General features: G+C 38.2%; 1 protein-coding gene across 3 annotated transcripts in view; it reads right to left on the bottom strand.

Moving 5' to 3' along the window:
• ATL2 (atlastin GTPase 2) overlaps positions 1-20,569 on the bottom strand; it is a 62,953-nt gene that overhangs the window by 13,373 nt on the left and 29,011 nt on the right. For all 3 annotated transcript variants that reach the window (XM_065890663.1, XM_065890662.1, XM_065890664.1), the window contains exons 2-4: positions 18,858-19,102; positions 2,278-2,412; positions 1,879-1,983 (exon numbers count right to left, since the gene is read on the bottom strand). In XM_065890663.1, the coding sequence (XP_065746735.1) occupies positions 1,879-1,983; positions 2,278-2,412; positions 18,858-19,102 (485 nt within the window). The remainder of the gene's footprint in view (positions 1-1,878; positions 1,984-2,277; positions 2,413-18,857; positions 19,103-20,569) is intronic.

The following is a 20,569-nucleotide window of genomic DNA, read 5'->3' as shown; positions in this document are numbered from 1 at the left end:
GGCGCAGTTGTTAAGAATCCGCCTGCCAACGCAGGAGACACAGGTTTGAGCCCTGGTCCGGGAAGATCCCACATGCCACGGAGCAACTAAGCCCGTGTGCCACAACTACTGAGCCTGTGCTCTAGAGCCCGTGCTCTGCAACGAGAAGCCAGAGAAAGAGAAGCCTGCGCACCACAACGAAGAATAGCCCCCACTCGCTGCAACTAGAGAAAAGCCCACGCACAGCAACACAGCCATAAATAAATAAATAAATAAAATTTTAAAAAGACTCCACACTTCCAATGCACGCAGGCATGGGTTCAATCCCTGGTTGGGAAACTAAGATCCCATATGCCGCACGGTTCGGCCTTAAAAAAGAAAAAAAAAATTAATATTCTTGATTATTTAGTTTACAAACCGCTTTCTTATGCATTATCTCATTTGTATCTCATTTCTGACTGCACACAAAACCACATGTGAGATAGGCAAGATGGGCAAAATCTTTGTTTTACGATAAGAAAGTGGCTGAATGGCTTTACGTGGTTGTCCAAAACCAGTTCTCTTGCTATCATAAAGTTGAATAAACAAGAGAACACCATGGTATAAGTTTTAGGACAGAGAACTTATAATTTAATGCAAGCCACAGAGCCAGCTAATCTGAAGGGCTGTAATGTGATAATATAAATACAAAGATGTGGCTTCTGCTCGCCTCAAGAAAATGGCAGTTGTGCTGCCCTGCGAGATCAGAGAAGAGGTAGGACAAACTGAAAACAAGAGACTCTGAGAGTCCCCAGTAATATCACTTAGTTTGTAGTGACAGATATTCCCATCCCTATAATAAAAAGAAGCCACTTCTCTTTTATCTCATAATAATTCCAAAACTTGTTTCCACTCTGACAGCTAGATACTTCAAATTGAGGAAGAAAGGAAATGGGAACTTTAATAGAAACTGGTCGTACATTCCAGATATTAATGGAAAGCACAAAAATTCCAAGACACTGTGATGGTATCACCTATAATCTACCATCCATAAGAAATATTTATCTCAGGAGAAGCACAAACTTTTTAAAATATTTGCAAATATACATCTTGATACATCATCAGCTGGATCGAACCACCATACTTCAATAATTCATTTTTCAGCCAGAGAAGTATCAACCACAGATGAGCTCAGGAAACAGAAAGTAAAGAAATAAAAAATGACCTGTGGTGGTTTAATTCAGTGCAATTAGTCTAAATTATACAGAAAAGAGATAGCCTAGCTTGAAGAGACTAGAACTTGATAGAACACCAAACATAACTCTAGGGTACAGCATAAGCGAAAAAACAGAAAGGATTTTACCCCTTTCTAAATGAAACAGGTGCTTTAACTCCTTAGTTTATTATATAAACATCATTAAGGTTTCCTAAATAAGAATTATTATGCCTCTACCTCCATTAGTTCAAATAATCATGTACTAGTTGTCATACATATTGCGTAGAAAACTAAATTACTTGGTTTTGTTGTTTGGTTGGTTGGTTTAGCCAAAAAATAAAGAAACACCCTATACTTTACTGTATATGACTGAATTCAATTGAATTCAATATCAACTGAATATCCTTGAATTCAATTAAGGATAACATGCAATAATACATACTCCTTTAAAAAGAAAAAAGCATAGATGCTATACCAAAGGGATTGGCTATTGGTTCACTGTTTCCCTGGTAAGCACTAAAAGTATGAAATTTCACATTGTAAGCCAGAACAGCAAGCATAGAAATGTAAGTGACCAATACTAAATGTAAATAGTTTCTCTGATTTTAATCCTTTTTTTCCCTTCAATCAAAAGGCATTTTGAGGAAGAGCAAAGGTATTAGGATTGTCTGACCTGATCATACCACGGGATCTCTGTATCTCACCTGGACAGAGCTAGTCATAGTGCTCAGAGCAAACACTGTTGCACAATCTTTGATAGTTGACTGGCTATCAAAGGCACCCTGGGTATCCATTAGCAGCACAGCCACCTAGGAATTTAAAAGTTTAAAATACTAAGTAAAAAATTCACCAATAGTGACTATAAAAGTCAAATATAAAATGGTTAATATCAAAATCAGTAATTAAGTCAAGAAAAGTCCTCTAACTTAAGTATCTCACACATTTTGACATAATAATCCACATGTTAAAGTTATCAGATATTAATAGTTCTGTGTTGTTTTGCTCAAGACAGAATATGGAAGAAAAAAACCTAGTTTTTTTAGTAAAAAGCTATATATATATATTTTACTATATATAGTAAAAAACTATAAAGAGAATCTCACTTTTGTTCCATTAGGTCTGTCGATCACAAACACTTCATTCCAGACTTGTATGCCTGTAGTTTCTCTTTCGCAACCACCTCTCCATGTAAAGCCAGTCAATGGTTCATTGTTTCCACCAATCCAACTTTGAGAATCCTGTTAAAGTTAAGAATAAACAGAAAATAAAACACACAAAAATAAGAACTCAAAAGGAATATAAGAAATCACCCATTCTTCACAACATTGTAAATCAACTACACTTGAATAAAAATTAAAATAAAAAAAGAAATCAGCCACTCATTTTACAGATGAGGAAGGTACATCCGGGGAGATAAAATATACTGTAACATTACACAAGTAGTTACAAAAACAGTCCCAAATCCCATCTAGGGTGTTTTGACTAAGAGAGATGTGGTCTTCCCCCAAACCTGAACCTTCTTGAATAGCTCACATTTTCATACTCTAGGCTTCTAGATAAGTGGGGTCACACCCACTTCCCCCATTTTGGAAAGATTTCCTATGTTTAAAAATCATAAAAAATAGATACTAGCTATTTCGATACCTCCTTGTACAAAACTAAGTTCCAGACAGAATGGCTGTCAAAACAGCATTGCTCTCTTAGAATAGCTTATACTAAAATGTTTTCACACTGCCTTAATTTTCTCTTTAAAAAATATCAACTTTAAAAATAACCACAAGACTTGTTTGAAACCTGATTCAAACAATCCAGCTATAAAACTCTTTTTCGAAACCAAAAGGGAAATCTGAATCCAGACTGGGTATTATATTAGATGGTGTTAAGTTGGGGTAAAGATGATTGCTTGGTGTGATAATGGTTTTGTGGTTGTATTAATAATAATAATAAAGTCCTTAACTGTTATATATTCGAGTATTTATGGTGAAAGAATATGCTTAGCATTTGCTTTAAAATATTTCAGCAAAAATAAAAAAAAGAGTAAAAGGGCAGAGAGAAAAACAGATGAAACAAGACCAGCAAAATGTTGATAGGTATACTGGGGTTCATTATACTCTAGTATTTTGGGGTATATTTAAATTTTTCCATAATCAAATGTTTTAACGTACCTCACAGGGCTAGACTGTTATAATTAAATATCATAAAATTTTATTAGTTACTATACCATAAGGTAATTTATCTAGAAAATTAAATCTGGAATATAATAAATGAGTTAACTTTGACATATATTAAGAGCCCTAGGGACTCCCCTGGTGGCACAGTGGTTAAGGTGCAGAGCAACTAAGCCCATGTGCCACAACTACTGAGCCTGTGCTCTAAAGCCAGCGAGCCGCAACTTCTGAAGGCTGCACGCCTAGAGCCCGTGCTCCACAACAAGAGAAGCCACCGCAACGAGAAGCCCGTGCACCACAACGAAGAGTAGCCCCCGCTCGCCAAAACTAGAGAAAGCCCGCGTGCAGCAACCAAGACCCAACACAGCCAAAAATAAATAAATAAAATAAATAATTTTTTTAAAAGAGCCCTATACTTTAAATATACTTAAAGCCCATATACCTTTTTCTCAAAGTACCTCCCCCCACAGGAAAAATTCCTTTGTTTCAGAAATACTTCTAATAAGCTTTACTATATAGTCCAAAACAGACATCAAAGCTCAAATTAGGGGTGGAAAAAAGATGGGTATGGTAGGCTCAATGAGGGATGAAGCAATTTATGAAAACGAGATACAAGGTGGGGGAAAAAAGTGTTGTCCAGACCATCACTACCTAATGTGAAGATCCGTCTTAAACTTCAAACCATCTATAATTATTATTATCCCACAAAACTCCCATCCCCAGTAGGTTACCAATCCTATTAACCACAAAATTCTCTTGGATTCTCTTCTTCACTTTCAGTATCTTCAACTTTTGACCCTCATCCTTCTGTTGGTCACAAGGCTGCCTGCCACGTGGCACAATTCTATTCACATTATATACTATGGACTTGTGCTTCAGGAGGCACCCTTACAGGGATTACGGTCTTGCCCCTGGGCTATACTTTAGATGCCCCAAATAGCCTGGAACCTCCCTGTCATACTCTCCAACCCATCCTTCCCATAGTCACTTAATTTTCTCAACAAGAAATGTAATCTTGCCACTGTCCTACTAAAAAGTCATCTGTGGCTCCCCATTATTTACAGGACCATCTAGAGACCTGCTGCATACAATCCACCTTTAATTTACTTTTTCTATCTCTGCTCCTGATACTACTCATAAGTTCCCCAACACACACACACACACACACACACACACATACACACACACACACACAAACACACCCCTCTTCCAGTTTCTACCACTCCAAAAAGGTCACTATTCCCAAATATGTATGTTGTTTAGCATCTCTATACTTTTGTTCCACCCGCTGTCTGCCTAGACTGAGCCAGCTGTCAAGAAACTCCTACTTTTGTGGACTCTTAAAGCATATTACCGACACTGCAGGTGGTTATTTTTAAATAGCTTTGCACTGCAGTTCTTGTGTGAATACTGAGAGCACGGGCTGTAAACTCCATTTTTGTTTACAAAACTGTTCCTACCAAAGTGCCTTGCCCTATTCTAGGCTCTCACATGTGGCATCTCATTCCCCAACAATGTCAAAGTGGTATTTAATGAACTGATTATTTTTAAAAGGTCCAACCTACAAAAGTAACTTAAAAGAATCTACCCTATTAGAGAAATCTGTTTTTATTCTACATCTTGTTTCCCTATCTCTCCTATGAGAATGTAAGTTCCATGAAGAAAGAAAGTTTTGTCTTTTTTTCCTCTCAAACATAGAATAGTACTCCCAGAAGAGAGAATGGTGCCTGGCTTGCAGTAGGCACTCAAAATATTTGCTCAATAAATAAATACATTAAAAATTTTAATTATTAAGCTTCACTGTGTTCCCTTTTGAGCATGTGTAAGAGATACCTAAGAAATAAGATCCTTTTAGGGACTTCCCTGGTGGCGCAGTGGTTGGGAGTCTGCCTGCCAATGCAGGGCACACAGGTTCAAGCCCTGGTCCGGGAAGACCCCACATGCCTCAGAGCAACTAAGCCCGTGCACCACAACTAGCCCGTGTGCAGCAACAAAGACCCAATGCAGCCATACATACATACATAAATACGTTTACTAAAAAAAAAAAAAACAAATATGATCCTTTTAATTATTCCTAGAAACAATTACATGAACAAAAGAGTAAAAACAAATTTTAAAAAGTATAGATGACTGATATCATAGGCTAAGATGTTTGTTAACCTTACCCTCTCCAAAGAAACTTTAAAAAGAACTGGTGTCTCATTTAAAAAATCTATTGACTATATATCATCTCTTCTTAGTTTACCCTGTAATGGAAATGTTTACTAAACTGATTAGTCAATAAAAGGACGAAAGAAAAAGTAAGTCAGAGAACCTAGCTAATTAAAACCACTAAGTTTTGATATTTCAAAACATGAAATTAAGAAGTCTTGCTATTTCTCTAACATATTGAATACTGATAAATTTAATATACTCATTCAAATATTTATTGAACCCCTACCATGTGCCTGCCACTGTTTTAGGTTCTAGGGATACAGCAGTGAAAAAGAACAAACATTCCTGCCCTCAAGGAGCATTCTAATGAATTCTAGAAGCAGCCTTGCTGATAACAGATACTATTTGCTGTCATAAGTTAGTAAAAGCAAACTTAAGAACTTGAAAAACAGTAATCTGATACCATTTACTACTGTAGGGACAAAACAGGCCTTAAAACTCGAAACTTCTAAAATGATTTTAATCCTCCAGTAAAATAAAAAAATCTTATTGAATAAATCTCAGTTGCAAAAGGCAATATGAAAACACCTGAACTTTAAATGTAGTCAAATATTATAGTGAATAAACATAAACTCTTGCCAAGAAGACTTACCAGTGTAATATAATTATCAACAATAAAGAACCCGGGCTTCCCTGGTAGCACAGCGGTTAAGAAACCACCTGCCAATGCAGGAGACACAGGTTCGAGCCCTGGTCCAGGAAGATCCCACATGCCGCAGAGCAACTAAGCCCGTGAGCCACAACTACTAAACCCGCATGCTGCAACTACTGAAGCCTGCGCGCCTAGAGCCCGTGCTCTGCTACAAGGGAAGCCACTGCAATGAGAAGCCTGCGCACTGCAACGAAGAGTAGTCCCCCTCGCTGCAACTAGAGAAAGCCCATGTGCATCAACGAAGACAACGAAGACCCAACACAGCCAAAAATAAAATAAATAAATTTTTTTTTTTTTTTTTTTTGCGGTACGCGGGCCTCTCACTGTTGTGGCCTCTCCCGCTGCGGAGCACAGGCTCCAGACGCGCAGGCTCAGAGGCCATGGCTCACGGGCTCAGCCGCTTCGCGGCATGTGGGATCTTCCCGGACCGGGGCACGAACCCGTGTCCCCTGCATCGGCAGGTGGACGCTCAACCACTGCGCCACCAGGGAAGCCCAAAATAAATAAATTTTTAAAAAATTAAAAAAAAACAATAAAGAACCCCTACCTACTCTGAATAATAAGAAACAAATTCTTATTTCACCATAGGAAAGATAACATTCTGTAGCAACAAAGTGAAACAACAGCTGGTAAACTTGAAACACAGACTTGGTGGTCCAACCAGGTTTACATGTATCAGACCATATACCCTGTTCCCAGTCTTACTGACTCCAACAATGGGCAGGCCAGAAGAATAAAGGCCCATTCAAAAGCCATAGTAACTCATCACAGCGAGGAGGAAAGGGACAAAAAGGATGAAATTAAAGACCCAAGTAACTGTACAATGAAAGAGCAGATCCTTCCTAGTTATGAAACATTCCCCATAAAAACATAACAGATGGGACTTCCCTGGTGGTGCAATGGTTAAGAATCCGCCTGCCAACGCAGGGGACACAGGTTCGAGTCCTGGTCTGGGAAGATCCCACATGCCGCGGAGCAATTAAGCCCGTGTGCCACACCTACTGAGCCTGCACTCTGAGCCACAACTACAGAAGGCTGTGTGCCTAGAGCCCGTGCTCCGCAACAAGGGAAGCCACCGCAATGAGAAGTCCGCGCACCGCAACGAAGAGTAGCCCCCGCTCAACGCAACTAGAGAAAGCCTGCATGCAGCAACAAAGACCCAACACAGTCAAAAATAAATTAAAAAAACATAACAGGGCTTCCCTGGTGGTGCAGTGGTTGAGAGTCCGCCTGCCAATGCAGGGGACACGGGTTCATGCCCCGGTCCAGGAGGATCTCACATGCCGCGGAGCGGCTGGGCCCATGAGCCATGGCCGCTGGGCCTGCGCGTCCAGAGCCTGTGCTCCGCAACGGGAGAGGCCACAACAGTGAGAGGCCCGCGTACCGCAAAAAAATAAAATAAAATAAAATAACAGATGAAAATCTTAATCTGTATAAAACTAGTACCTAATTCTGGAGATAGGTTATTAACATTAAACACACAAATCAGTGGATAGAATGAGTTAATATAAACATTCTGACCACCAAACATAATTTACAGTTTTCATTTGAATATGTAAGAATACTCTACAGGTCCTGGAACAAATTAAGCAACATCAGACTCTTAAAACAGTTTTAAAACTGTCTAACATCTTAACCACCCCCATGTCCAACTCCTCCCTTTTGGGGCTGGACAAACTGATAACATTATGACTGACCCAAGGCACTAGCTCAAACAAGGACAACTATATCAACTTAGGTACATACCAAAGAAATGTAAATAACCTTTTTTTTAAGGCTCTGGTTAAAAGGTGACCTTGACCTGGAAGACATTATGCTAAGTAAAATAAGCCAGATATAAAATAACAAAATTGTATGATTCTACTTATATGAGGTACCTACAGTAGTCAAACTCATACAGAAAGTAGAAAAGTGGTTATCAGGGGCTGGAGGAAGGGGAGGAATGAGGAGTTTAATGTGTACAGAGTTTCAGTTTGGGAAGGAAAAAGTTCTGGAGATGCACTGGTGATGACGATTGTACAATAATATGAATATACTTAATGCCACTAAACTGTACACTTAAAGATGATTAAAATGGTAAACTCTGTTATGCATTTTTTAACCACAGTTTTTTTAAGTGTACTTGAGTGCTACTCGAACAGAAAGGCGAAACACCTCTAGTTATTAAATTAAGGTTTGGCATGGAGATTTGACTTCACAGTCTTCCACTGGACTTCCAGCCTCAGTGCTCCCATATGTAAAGCTAATGTAAAAAGCACAGTGGTCTCACAACAAGAAAAAAGCTCAATACGAAAATCAACAAACTTTCTTTCTTAGATCAGAGAATTGAGGTCACAGGGCAAATTGCACACCAAAATCTGAGAGACAGGCAAATACAAAGAATCACAAGCTGAGGTCAGTTACCAAGGAGCAGAAGCTGCTGGAGCAACTGGAAGAAACACTTAAATGGTAATTTGGACAAACTGCTGGAAGCTAAGAGTAGACTAGCTTGAGACCTAAGACCTCTCATGGAGGTTCAGGCTTCATAGGCCCCCACTTTCTTGGGTTTTACCTCAAGGAGCTCCCTGAGGTTTTCTTTTTTTTTTTTGGCCATGGCACACAGCTTGCAGGATCTTAGTTCCCTGAGCAGGGACTGAACTTGGGCCACAGCAGTGATAGCACTGAGTCCTAACCACTGGACTGCCAGGGAATTCCCTGCAACCATTTTCAAATACACTCAGGAAAGTAAGCACTGATAGCAGTCCCCATTAACAAAGACCTGCCCTCCAAGACAAACTACCTTATCAGAGCTTTATCTAAGCCTGGAAAGGGCAATTCATCAACTCCAGCCCCCTCTATCCTTCCTGTCTCAAGTAAGGGGAGAAAAAGAATTGTTAAGGCTAAGAAACACTTCTGAAGGTCACAGCCCAGGGACTCAGGCCCACTTACAAAACTGAGATTTAATCGTAAAATGATATAGCTTTCCTCTCCCACACCTTACCACCACATCAACCAGGCTCCACTACGATGACAGTGGATTACAAATGAGAGAGCTGCAAGACACATTCTATTTAAGGAGTTCTTAGAGAAACCCAAGGATAATGGGGGAGGGGGAGAAAACTGAAGTCTCTGGGACCTAAAGCAGCAGAAAACATTAAACACATCTCTGAGCTAAAGCTAGATTAACATAACACCTCGCACTAAAAACTTAACTGTCAGTTCCTATTTTCTGATATTTCATGCCTAACTTTCAACAAAAAAATTACAAGCCATGCCAAAAGGTAAGGAAAAACAGACTGACAAGACAAAGCAACCATCAGAACCAAACTCAGATATGATGCAGATTTTGAAATATGAGGTAGTAAATTTAAAATAACTAGGATTAATATCTTATGGGCTCTAATGAGAAAAGTAGAAAATGTGCAAAAACAAGTAATATAAGCAGAGAGATGGAAACTCAAAGAATTAAAAGAAAATGGTAGATATAAAAAACACTGTAATAGAAGTAAAGAATGCCTTTAATATACTTATCCACAGACTGGACACAGCCAAGGAAAGAATAAGTGAACATGAATATATATCAATAGAAACTTCCCAAATTGAAATGCATAGACAAAAAAGGATAAGAATAACAGAACAGACCACTCAAGGACTGTGGGACAACTGCAAAAGGTGTAATCTAGGTGTAATGGAAATAGCAGAAGGAGAAGGGAGAAAAGCATAAAAGAAACATCAGAAGTAATAATGGCTGAGAATTTTCTAAAATTAATGACAAATACTAAAAAACATATCCAATAAAGTCAGAGAACACCAAATAGGATAAATACCAAAAGATCTCTACCAGGCATATCACAGTCTAACTGCAAAATAACAAAGACAAAAAGGAAATCCTGAAAGAAAACAGAGACAAAAAACACTTTACCTGTAGAGGAACAAGGAAGGATAAGAATCACTTTGGACTTCTCACACACAAACAGGAAGAGAATAGAGTGAAATATTTCAAGTGCTGAAAGAAAAAAGCCACCAACCTAGAATTCTGTATCCAGCAAAGTTATCCTACAAAAGTGAAGGAGAAATAGTCTTCCTTAGACAAAAACTGAGGGAGATTGTTACCAGTACACCTGCCTTGAAAGAAGTGTTCAAAGTTCTTCCAAGGGAAAGAAAATAATATAGGTCAGAAACTCAGACATATATATAAAAGAATGTCAAAGAAAGACAAGAAAGTAAATCTTTTATTCTTCTTTCTCTTAATTCATCTAATAGACAACTATGTGTATGAAGTGCTAATAGCAACAATGTATTGGGTGATTGTGTACATAACACAGAGGAAATTAACATCATAAGGCACAGGAGGGAGGAATTGGGAATACTCTGTCATAATGTACCTGCTCTACCGATGAAGCAGTATAGTAATATTCTAAAGCAGACTTAGACTAGTTGTAAATGTATATTGCAAACTCCAGGCAACCAGTTTTTTTTTTTCTAATGTTTAGAGAAGTATAATAGATATACTAAGGAAGAACAGAATGTAGAATCATATAAAATAGTCAATTAAAGCTAGAGAAGGCAGAAAAAAATAAAAAAGAACAAACAAGTACAACAAATAGAAAATTACAAACAAGAAATAACAATCCAATCCTATCAAAAATCACTTTAGATGTGCATGATTGAAATAAACCAATTAAATGACAGAAACTGTCACTGTGGATTAAAAAAAAAGACCCAAATATTTGTTGTCCACAAAAAACCCAGTTTAAACATAAAGAAAAGGAATGGAGGAAGATATACCATACTGACACTAATCAAACAAAAGCTAGAGTAGCTATACTAATTTCCGACCAAGCTGACTTAAGGACAAGGAAATTATCAGGATAAAGAGTGGTATTACATAATAATAAAGGGGTCAATTCTCCAGAAAAACTTAACAGTTATCTTTAATGTGTATGCACTTAACAACAAAGCATCAAAATACGTGAGGCAAGAACTGAACTGTAAGAAGAAACAAGACAAGTCCACTATTACACTTGGAGACTTCAACACCCCTCCATCAGTAATTGACAGACCCAGAAGACAGAATATCAGTAAGGATGTAGCTGAACTGAACAGCACCAACAATCAGGTGGATCTAATTGGGTTGGCCAAAAGGTTCATTTGGTTTTTTCCATAAGATGGCTCTAGTAGTGCTTAGTTGTCTTTAACTTCATTCGAAACAATTTTGTTAGATTGTATTGTGACAGCTGTCATACCAGCATGCCTTTAAAAAAAAATTTATCAAAGTTGGTGAATTTTTGTGTAGCCATTTTAATACTGAAGATGGAAGAAAAAAAGCCACATTTTTGGCATGTTATGCTTTATTACTTCAAGAAACGTAAGAATGCAACTGAAACGCAAAAAAAGATTTGTGCAGTGTATGGAGAAGGTGCTGTGACTGATCCGACGTGTCAAAAGTGGTTTGTGAAGTTTCATGCTGGAGATTTCTCTCTGGATGATGCTCCACATTCGGGTAGACCAGCTGAAGTTGATAGTGATTGAATTGAGACATTAATTGAGAACCATCAACGTTATACCACGCGGGAGATAGCTGACATACTCAAAATATCCAAATCAAGCAATGAAAATCATTTGCACCACCCTAGTTATGTTCATCTCTTTGATGTTTACGTTCCACATAAGAAGCAAAAAAAACCTTCTTGACCATATTTCTGACGTGATTCTCTACTTAAACATAAGGAAAATGTTCCATTTTTAAAACAAATTGTGACAGGTGATGAAAAGTGGATACTGTACAATAATGTGGAACAGAAGACATTGTGGGGCAAGCGAAATGAACCACCACCATCCACACCAAACACCATTCTTCATCCAAAGAAGGTGATGTTGTGTATATGGTGGGATTGGAAGAGAGTCCTCTATTATGAGCTCCTTCCGGAAAACCAAACGAAAATTCCAAAAAGTACTGCTCCCAATTAGACCAAATGAAAGCAGCACTCGACAAAAAGCATCTGGAATTAGTCAACAGAAAATGCATACTTTTCCATCAGGATAACCAAGACCGCATGTTTCTTTGACAACCAGGCAAAAACTGTTACAGCTTGGCTGGGAGGTTCTGATTCATCCGCCATATTCACCAGACATTGCACCTTCGGATTTCCATTTATTTTGGTCTTTACAAAATTCTCTTAATGGAAAAAATTTCAATTCCCTATAAAAGGCACCTGGAACAGTTCTTTGCTCAAAAAGATAAAACGTTTTGGGTGGATGGAATTGTGAAGTTGCCTGAAAAATGGCAGAAGGTAGTGGAACAAAACGGGGAATACGCTGTTCAATAAAGTTCCTGGTGAAAATGAAAAATGTGTCTTTTATTTTTACTTAAAAACCGAAGGAACTTTTTGGCCAACCCAATAGAATCCTTCATCCAACAACAACAGAATACACATTCCTCTCAAACTCATACACAACATTCCCCAAAATAGGACATATACTGGGCCTTAAAACACACCTTAAAATAAATTTTAAAGAACAGATCACACAAAGTATGCTCTCAGACTACAACTGAATTAAACTAGAAACCAGTAATAGAAACACAGCTGGAAAACCCCATAATACTTGGAGTTTACACAATACACTTCTAAATAACACACGGGTCAAAAAAGTCTCAACAGAAATTTTAAAATATTTTGAACTAAATGAAAATGAAAATACAACCCATGAAAATATGTAAAATGCAGTGAAAGCAATATTTACGAGGAGAATTTATAGCACTGGGTGCATATATTAGGAAAAAAGATCTAAAATCAATCATCTAAACTTCTACCTTAGGAAACTAGATATAACCTAAAGAAGCAGGATAAAAATACAGCAGACACCAAAAAAGCTGAACACAGAAAACAGGATGACAACACAACAGGGAAAAAAAATTAATGGAACGAAAGCTGGTCCTTTGAAAAGATCAATAAAATTGATTTGACAGAGAAAAGACAAATAATAATATCAGAAATCAAAGAGGAGTCAAAACTACTAATTTCATGGACATTAGAAAGATAGTAAAAGAATATTAAGAACAATTCTATGCCCACAATTTTGATAACTTAGTTGAAATGGACCAATTATTTGAAAGACACAACCTACCAAACCCACACGAGAAAAAAATGGATCATCTGAATAGACCTGTATCTACTAAAGAAATTTAATCAATAATTAATAACCTTCAAAAGAGAATGAACCAAATTCAGACAGTTTCACTGGTAAGTTCTACCAAACATTTAAGAAAGAAATGATGCCAGTTCTCTCTAAGCTTTTCCAGGAAATAGAAGCAGAGGGAACACTTCCTAACTCATGCTATGAGGCCAGTGTTATCTTAATACCAAAACCAAATAGAGACATAACAAGAAAGGAAAACTAAAGATCAATATATCTCATGAACATAGATATAAAAACACTCAACAAAATATTAGCAAATTAAATCCAACATTGTATAAAAAGAATTATACACCACAACTAACTATTCCAGGGACACAAGGCTAACTCAACATTCAAAAAATTAATAATGTGATCCATCACATCAACAGGCTAAAGAAAAATCATATGATCACATCAACAGATGCAGAAAAAGCATCTGAAAAAATCCAACATCCACTCATGATTAAGAAAACAAAAACCCTCTCAGCATGCTAGAAACAGAGAACTTCCTGAACTTGATTGAACTTCCTGAACTTGATGAAAACATATACAGAACTATTCTACAGCTAACAACATACATAGTGTGAAAACCTAGATGCTTCTCCCTAAAGATTAGGAAAGAGATAAGGATATTTGCTCTTATCACTTTGTACTCAACACTGTACTGCAGACTCTAGCCAGGAAAATTAGCTAAGAAAGAGCGAGATAAGAGGTACTCAGATTGGAAAGGAAAAAGGGAAACTGTATTTACAGGTGACATGATCTTATATATAGAAAACATTAAAAAGTCCACTAAAAAACTATTGGAACGGGGACTTCCTTGGGGTGCAGTGGTTAAGAATCCGCCTGCCAATGCAGGGACACAGGTTTGAGCCCTGGTCGAGGACGACCCCACATGCCGCGGAGCAACTAAGCCCACGCGCCTAGAGCCCTTGCTCCGCAACAAGAGAAGCCACCGCAATGAGAAATCTGCGCAAAAAAGAGAAGCCCCTGCTCGAGGCAACTAGAGAAAGCCCGTGCACAGCAACGAAGACAAAACACAGCCAAAAATAAATAAATTTAAATAAATAAATAAAAATTGTTCACTTAAAATGATTTTAAAAAAAACTATTGGGGGCTTCCCTGGTGGCGCAGTGCGTGAGAGTCCGCCTGCCGATGCAGGGGACGCGGGTTCGTGCCCCAGTCCGGGAAGATCCCACATGCCGCAGAGCGGCTGGGCCCGTGAGCCATGGCTGCTGAGCCTGCGCGTCCGGAGCCTGTGCTCCGCAACGGGAGAGGCCACAGCAGTGAGGGGCCCGGGTACCGCAAAAAAAAAAAAAAAAAAAAAAAAAAACTATTGGAATGAATAAATGAGTTGAACAAGGTTGCAGGATACAAGACCAATATAAAACAATCAACTGTATTTCTGTAAACTTGCAACAAACTATCTGAAAATGAAATTAAGAAAACAATTCTGGGGGGCTTCCCTGGTGGCAGTGGTTGAGAGTCCACCTGCCGATGCAGGGGACGCGGGTTCGTGCCCTGGTCCAGGAAGATCCCACATGCTGCAGAGCGGCTGGGCCCGTGAGCCATGGCTGCTGAGCCTGCGCGTCCGGAGCCTGTGCTCCGCAACGGGAGAGGCCACAACAGTGAGAGGCCCGCGTATCGCAAAAAAAAAAAAAAAAAAGAAAGAAAGAAAACAATTTTGTTTATAACATCAACAAAAAATGAATAAATTTAACAAAAGAAGTGTAAAACATACTCTGCAAACTACGAAACATTTTTGGAAGAAATTAAAGAAGATCCACATAAGTGGGAAAACATCCCATGTTCAAAGATTGAAATGCTTAATATTAAGATGGTAACACTACCCAAACTGACCTTTTAGATTCAATCCAATCACCAACAGAATCCCAGCTAACCTCCCATAGAAGCTGATAGACTAAGTCCAAAAATCATATGGAATTGCAAGAGACTTAGAACAAACAATCTTGAAAAAAGAACAAAATAAGAGAACTCACTTCCTGTTTTGAAAACTTACTACAAAGCAAAGGTAATCAAGACAGTCTAGTACTGGCATGAGAACAGACATACAGACCAATGCAACAGAACTGAGGGTTCAGAAATAAAGCCACACGTCTATGGCCAACTAGCTGTCAACAAGGGTGCCAAGATCATTCAATGGGGAAAGAATAGCCTTTCTAACAAACAGTGCTGGGACAACTGGATAGGCATATACAAAAAAAATGAAGCTGAACCCTTACCTCATACCATTATCATTCATTATTATATATTAATGTATTATATATAATTAGTGAATATATGTTATATTAACATATTCATAGAATTATAGCATTATTCATAAGCCAAAAGGTGGAAACAACCCAAATGCCCACTAACGATGAGGGGATAAATAAAATGTGATATATGTATACAATAGAATATTATTCAGTCTTGGGCTTCCTGGTGGCACAGTGGTTAAGGATCCGCCTGCCAATGCAGGGGACACGGGTTCAAGCCCTGGTCCGGGAAGATCCCACATGCCACAGAGCAACTAAACCCGTGCACCACAACTACTGAGCCCATGTGCCACAACTACTGAAGCCCACATGCCTAGAGCCCGTGCTCCACAACAAGAGGAGCCACTGCAATGAAAATCCCACACACCACAACAAAGAGTAGTCCCCACTCGCCACAACTAGAGAAAGCCCACACACAGCAATGAAGAGCCAACGCTGCCAAAAATAAATAAATAAAATAAATTTATCTTAAAAATAAATAACCGATTAATTTGAACATGACATGAAGGAATTTTATTCTAGAAAAACTTTTAATTCACTTCTCAAGTTTACAAAAGACTGATTTCTTTCCTTCTATATTTCAAGCAAAAACAACCTATTTTCATAATACAAGTAGCAGCTTAAGAAAAAAAAATCTGTGTAGGAAGCTATTTACTTTGCAAGAAAATGAGACCTAAAAATCAGAATTTCCCCTGTAATCTGGAAATGTTTGGTAACAATCTCAGAAAATTCTTGGTTTTAAGAACTTAGCTACTGAAGTTTTTGTTTTTATCCAACAGAAAAGAGCTCACATTCAGCTTTGTTATGATTCCTTTACTAACTAATCAAAATTAAAACATATCTATTTCTAAATCATGAAGTAAAATATTTACATTTGGCTCCTTTAGTGAACTGCTTTACATAAATTGACTCAAGTCAATACCGAAGACATACGAAATCAGTACAGTAGGTCCTCCCGATGTGAAACCCACAGATACAGTGGGCTGACTGTACTATGCCATTTTATATAAGGAACCTGGACATCCAGGGATTTTGGCATCCACTGGAGGTCTTGGAATCAATAGCCCCCCCAATCCCGCCCCCACTCTGGGATACCTAGGGACGACTGTATAAAGCCACTGTTATCTCCTACCTTCTTCAACTACCATCCCATCTTTGCAGGCATATAGGTTAATGAAATATTCCAAAACCATCCCACTGTTTTTTCTCCTTTACTTTCATCTCCTAGGAAAAGCATGACCCACCACTAAGTCAGTATAAGTAGAATCCTGTTATTCCTCCAAATCAAACACTGTTTAATGTGATTTTCAATTGACAGAATAAGATTATTTACATCAGGAATCCTATATGGAAACTTTATGAATGAAAAGACATTTAGCTTAGAAACCACTAACTAGTTGTGTAGCCTGAGGTCCTCCTTACCATTCTGTGCCTTCAGTATCTTTACCCACAAAGGAGGAAATTCTATTAGTTCAGAGATTACAAATATACGACACATGTGGGCTGCTACTCGCCCTCTGAACAGCCACTACTAATTGATAAGAGATCAAATAAGAAATGGCACCTAAGGTGAAACTTGCTAGACAAGTGATCTAAGCTTCCTTCCCCTTCTAACATTCTGTCTGTGACCTACTTGGAATCAAATACATTTGCAGTGAACAGCTCAGACACAGATAGAAACAATATACACAAGCTAACTTAAGGAGTCAGAGCCTCAAAATACAGAAATTCTTTATCATCTTTAAATGTACAGACTTTTTTTTTTAAAGAATAAGTCACAAAAAAAAAGAATAAGTCATTATTTATACATTTCTCTATTTCAGATGTATATTTCTGGAAAATAATCAAGTCTAAGTAGAAAAACCTTAAAATACTATATCTTTCTCAATTTCCAACTTGTGTAAAATAGTGTTCTTTATCATGAACTACATTCTTGATACTCAGGCATGCTTGGACATGCCTGATGAGATCCCTATGGAAAGAATATTGAAAAGCTTCCTGAAAATCAACTAGGAATGTTTGCCTTATTACTTATCTCAAGTAGGATGCATATCCAGTTACAGATTTACACAGAACACGTAAAGGTGAACACCCTGACAGATGTTTAGACAATTATGTAATTCTGTCAAAGTGTTATTTCTAGCACCGTCATGTGGCCTTCTGAATGTCTAAAGCCTACTCCTATAAAGCCCTTCCCCTTAAGTGCTCCACTACAAATTTCCAATTCCTCCTTCTTGGTTCCTATCAAACTCTCATTCCCTCAGCCCAACTTTCAACTGTTAGAAAACTACTCTGACTCAAGCGGGAAAAAAAAATTTTTTTTCTTGCTTTTGTTCAGGGGAGAAAGTCAAAGTCAGGGAGGGGGAGGGAAATAATTGTCTGGTACCACCAAAAAGTGAAAATGTGTAGAGAAAGGGTGATCCATCAGTCAAAATAGAAAATAAGTTCTGACTATGGGCCAATTATCGTGCCAGGCATCGGAGATATGGTAACCAAGATAAAGCCCACTCCTGACAGTAAACTAGCCAGGAAAAATAAGTAACTAAAGTAGTATCAATGAAACATAGGACCTGTGCCATATGGTCATAACACAGCCTTAGAAACCAAAGAAGGCTTCCTATGAAAAAAGATTAGCCAACAGTACAGCAACATTTGAGAGATAACACGACATACTCGAGGAACTGCAAAAACTATAGTATACCTGACATACAGAGACAAGGGATGAGGCTCAGAGATCATGGAAGACCATGGAAGTCACTTTAAGGAACCGAACCTTATCTCAAAAAGTAAGTCTCTGCAGGAGACTTATTTGAGGAGCATAAGTATACCTTTACAGAAGTCTCTATCAGCCTAGTTCACCCACTGTTGTAAAGGCGACTGAGAAGGGGAAGGAAATAACAAAAAGCGAGAGACTGAACAGTGCTTCAGAGACTTTAGAGTCTACTCAGACATCTTAGGTTAGAGCTACGATGCTTGGAACACAGGTGCTCAATCATATGCCTCAATATGTACTACATGCAAAAAGGAATTATGGAGATGAAGAATCAAGAGCTCAAACTTACATTACTGTCTTAACTGAGAAGTCTTATCAAGAACTGTATTTTCATAAAATTAAAGATACAGCTCTTACTGTTTTTTGTCTATTATTTTTAAACAATATTGGTTGGTAATTTTTGTTTTTAACTCAGTTCAATTTAAAAGACACTATTCACCTTGTTATACATATATCTAAGCATGAAGTCCAGTAGAAATGATTTCCCTTTACGAAAAGCTCCTGCCACGGATACCACTACTATGTTAAGATCTCGTATGTGCTCCTGTAGCAATATCTGCTCCAAAGCTTCTTCATCAAGCTCAAAGTTATGGTCATCTTCATGTGCAAGAACAATCTGTACTGGACATGGTTTCTTCATAACCTCATCAGAGTTTACTAGGTCATCATCTTCATAATTCTCACCTAGAGTTAAAAAAGAGAAAAACAGGTTACCTTAATTCCTGCATTCTAAACTTTTCCTAAAGGATCACAACTAAAGCAAAATTTCAAATAACTTCTCCTCCATTATAGGTCATTTGGAAATAGTTACAAAAAGTGATGCTCAAACACACACTGGATTTCTCACTCCCTCTATAATAGGACCAAGAATACCAGTCAGTTTCTTACTATATATAGAGATAAGCAGGAATACTAAGTAAGGCCTCTATCTCAATCAGGTCTTAACAGCTAAACGTGCACAGCAGCTGTTCTTGAACACTGTATGATTCTATAAACAACTTTTGCTACTGTATGCACACACAAACCAGATGTAGTGAATGGAAAATCAATTTCACCTAATAATTCAGATTCCAATTTCCCTATAGACATCACCTGGAAATTACTCCAAGTTACAAAGATTAAAATATACATATAAATTGTAAACATTATTTTTCATTCTGAAACTTCAAGGGTTAAGGTCCTAAGAAATTTCCAAAAATGACACATGATAAAGCTAATGGTTCCCTAATTTAGTAAGAGTTACCTAAAAGTATAGCATCCCTTATTAAAACAAAGCACAGGATTAATGTTTTAGTGGAAGACATAAGAAGAACAGTCAATGAGGTACAGAGATTCATCTGTCTCTAGGGCCCTTTTTCACCAAACACCACAGACACCCCTTCAAAATTATACAGCTCCTAAAAAACAGCTATATAAACTCTTTTGTTCACCCAGCACACCAAAAGAAGTTAACCTTTGCAGAAGAACTTTACTGAATAGTGATGAAGAAATAACTATAGAATATGTAATAGGTGAGAGAGTTTTTTAAAGTTTAGGTTTGTGTTTTGTTTTCTGTTTTTTGTTTGTTTGTTTGCGGTACACGGGCCTCTCACTGTTGTGGCCTCTCCTGTTGCGGAGCACAGGCTCCGGACGCGCAGGCTCAGTGGCCATGGCTCATGGGCCCAGCCGCACTGCAGCATGTGGGATCCTCCCGGACCAGGGCACGAACCCGTGTCCCCTGCATCAGCAGGCGGACTCTCAACCACTGCGCCACCACGGAAGCCCTGTTTGTTTGTTTTTAAACCCACTTAATAGCTAGTTTCAGAGACTATGTACCTTGTCTGCCTTTCTTCCCTATCAATTGCTTGATCCCACTAGCAACACTCCTGGGGATCTTATCCTCTCCCACATCAACATTTTTAAGACTCTCCCCTTGAGATTGTCTACTAAGTGCCAGTTTCCAATCTAAGGAGACATACAGTATCTACTGTGTTCAATGCAATGACAGCCCCTCCTCACCGAGGAGACAGCCAGTCCACTGAGGAGTGGCACATTATTAGTGCACCAATACCTTATCCACACAAACACTATTCTCAGCACGAAGATTATATACTTACATTAATGAATTTTTAATTTCTTTACAGAAAGAAACATCTAGCTTATTTGATGTGC

This window comes from Phocoena phocoena, chromosome 14 (assembly GCF_963924675.1).
Source record: "Phocoena phocoena chromosome 14, mPhoPho1.1, whole genome shotgun sequence".
Lineage (NCBI taxonomy): Eukaryota > Metazoa > Chordata > Mammalia > Artiodactyla > Phocoenidae > Phocoena > Phocoena phocoena.
The sequence above is the reverse complement of the archived record's forward strand: the minus strand, read 5'-3'. Positions and strand labels throughout refer to the sequence as shown.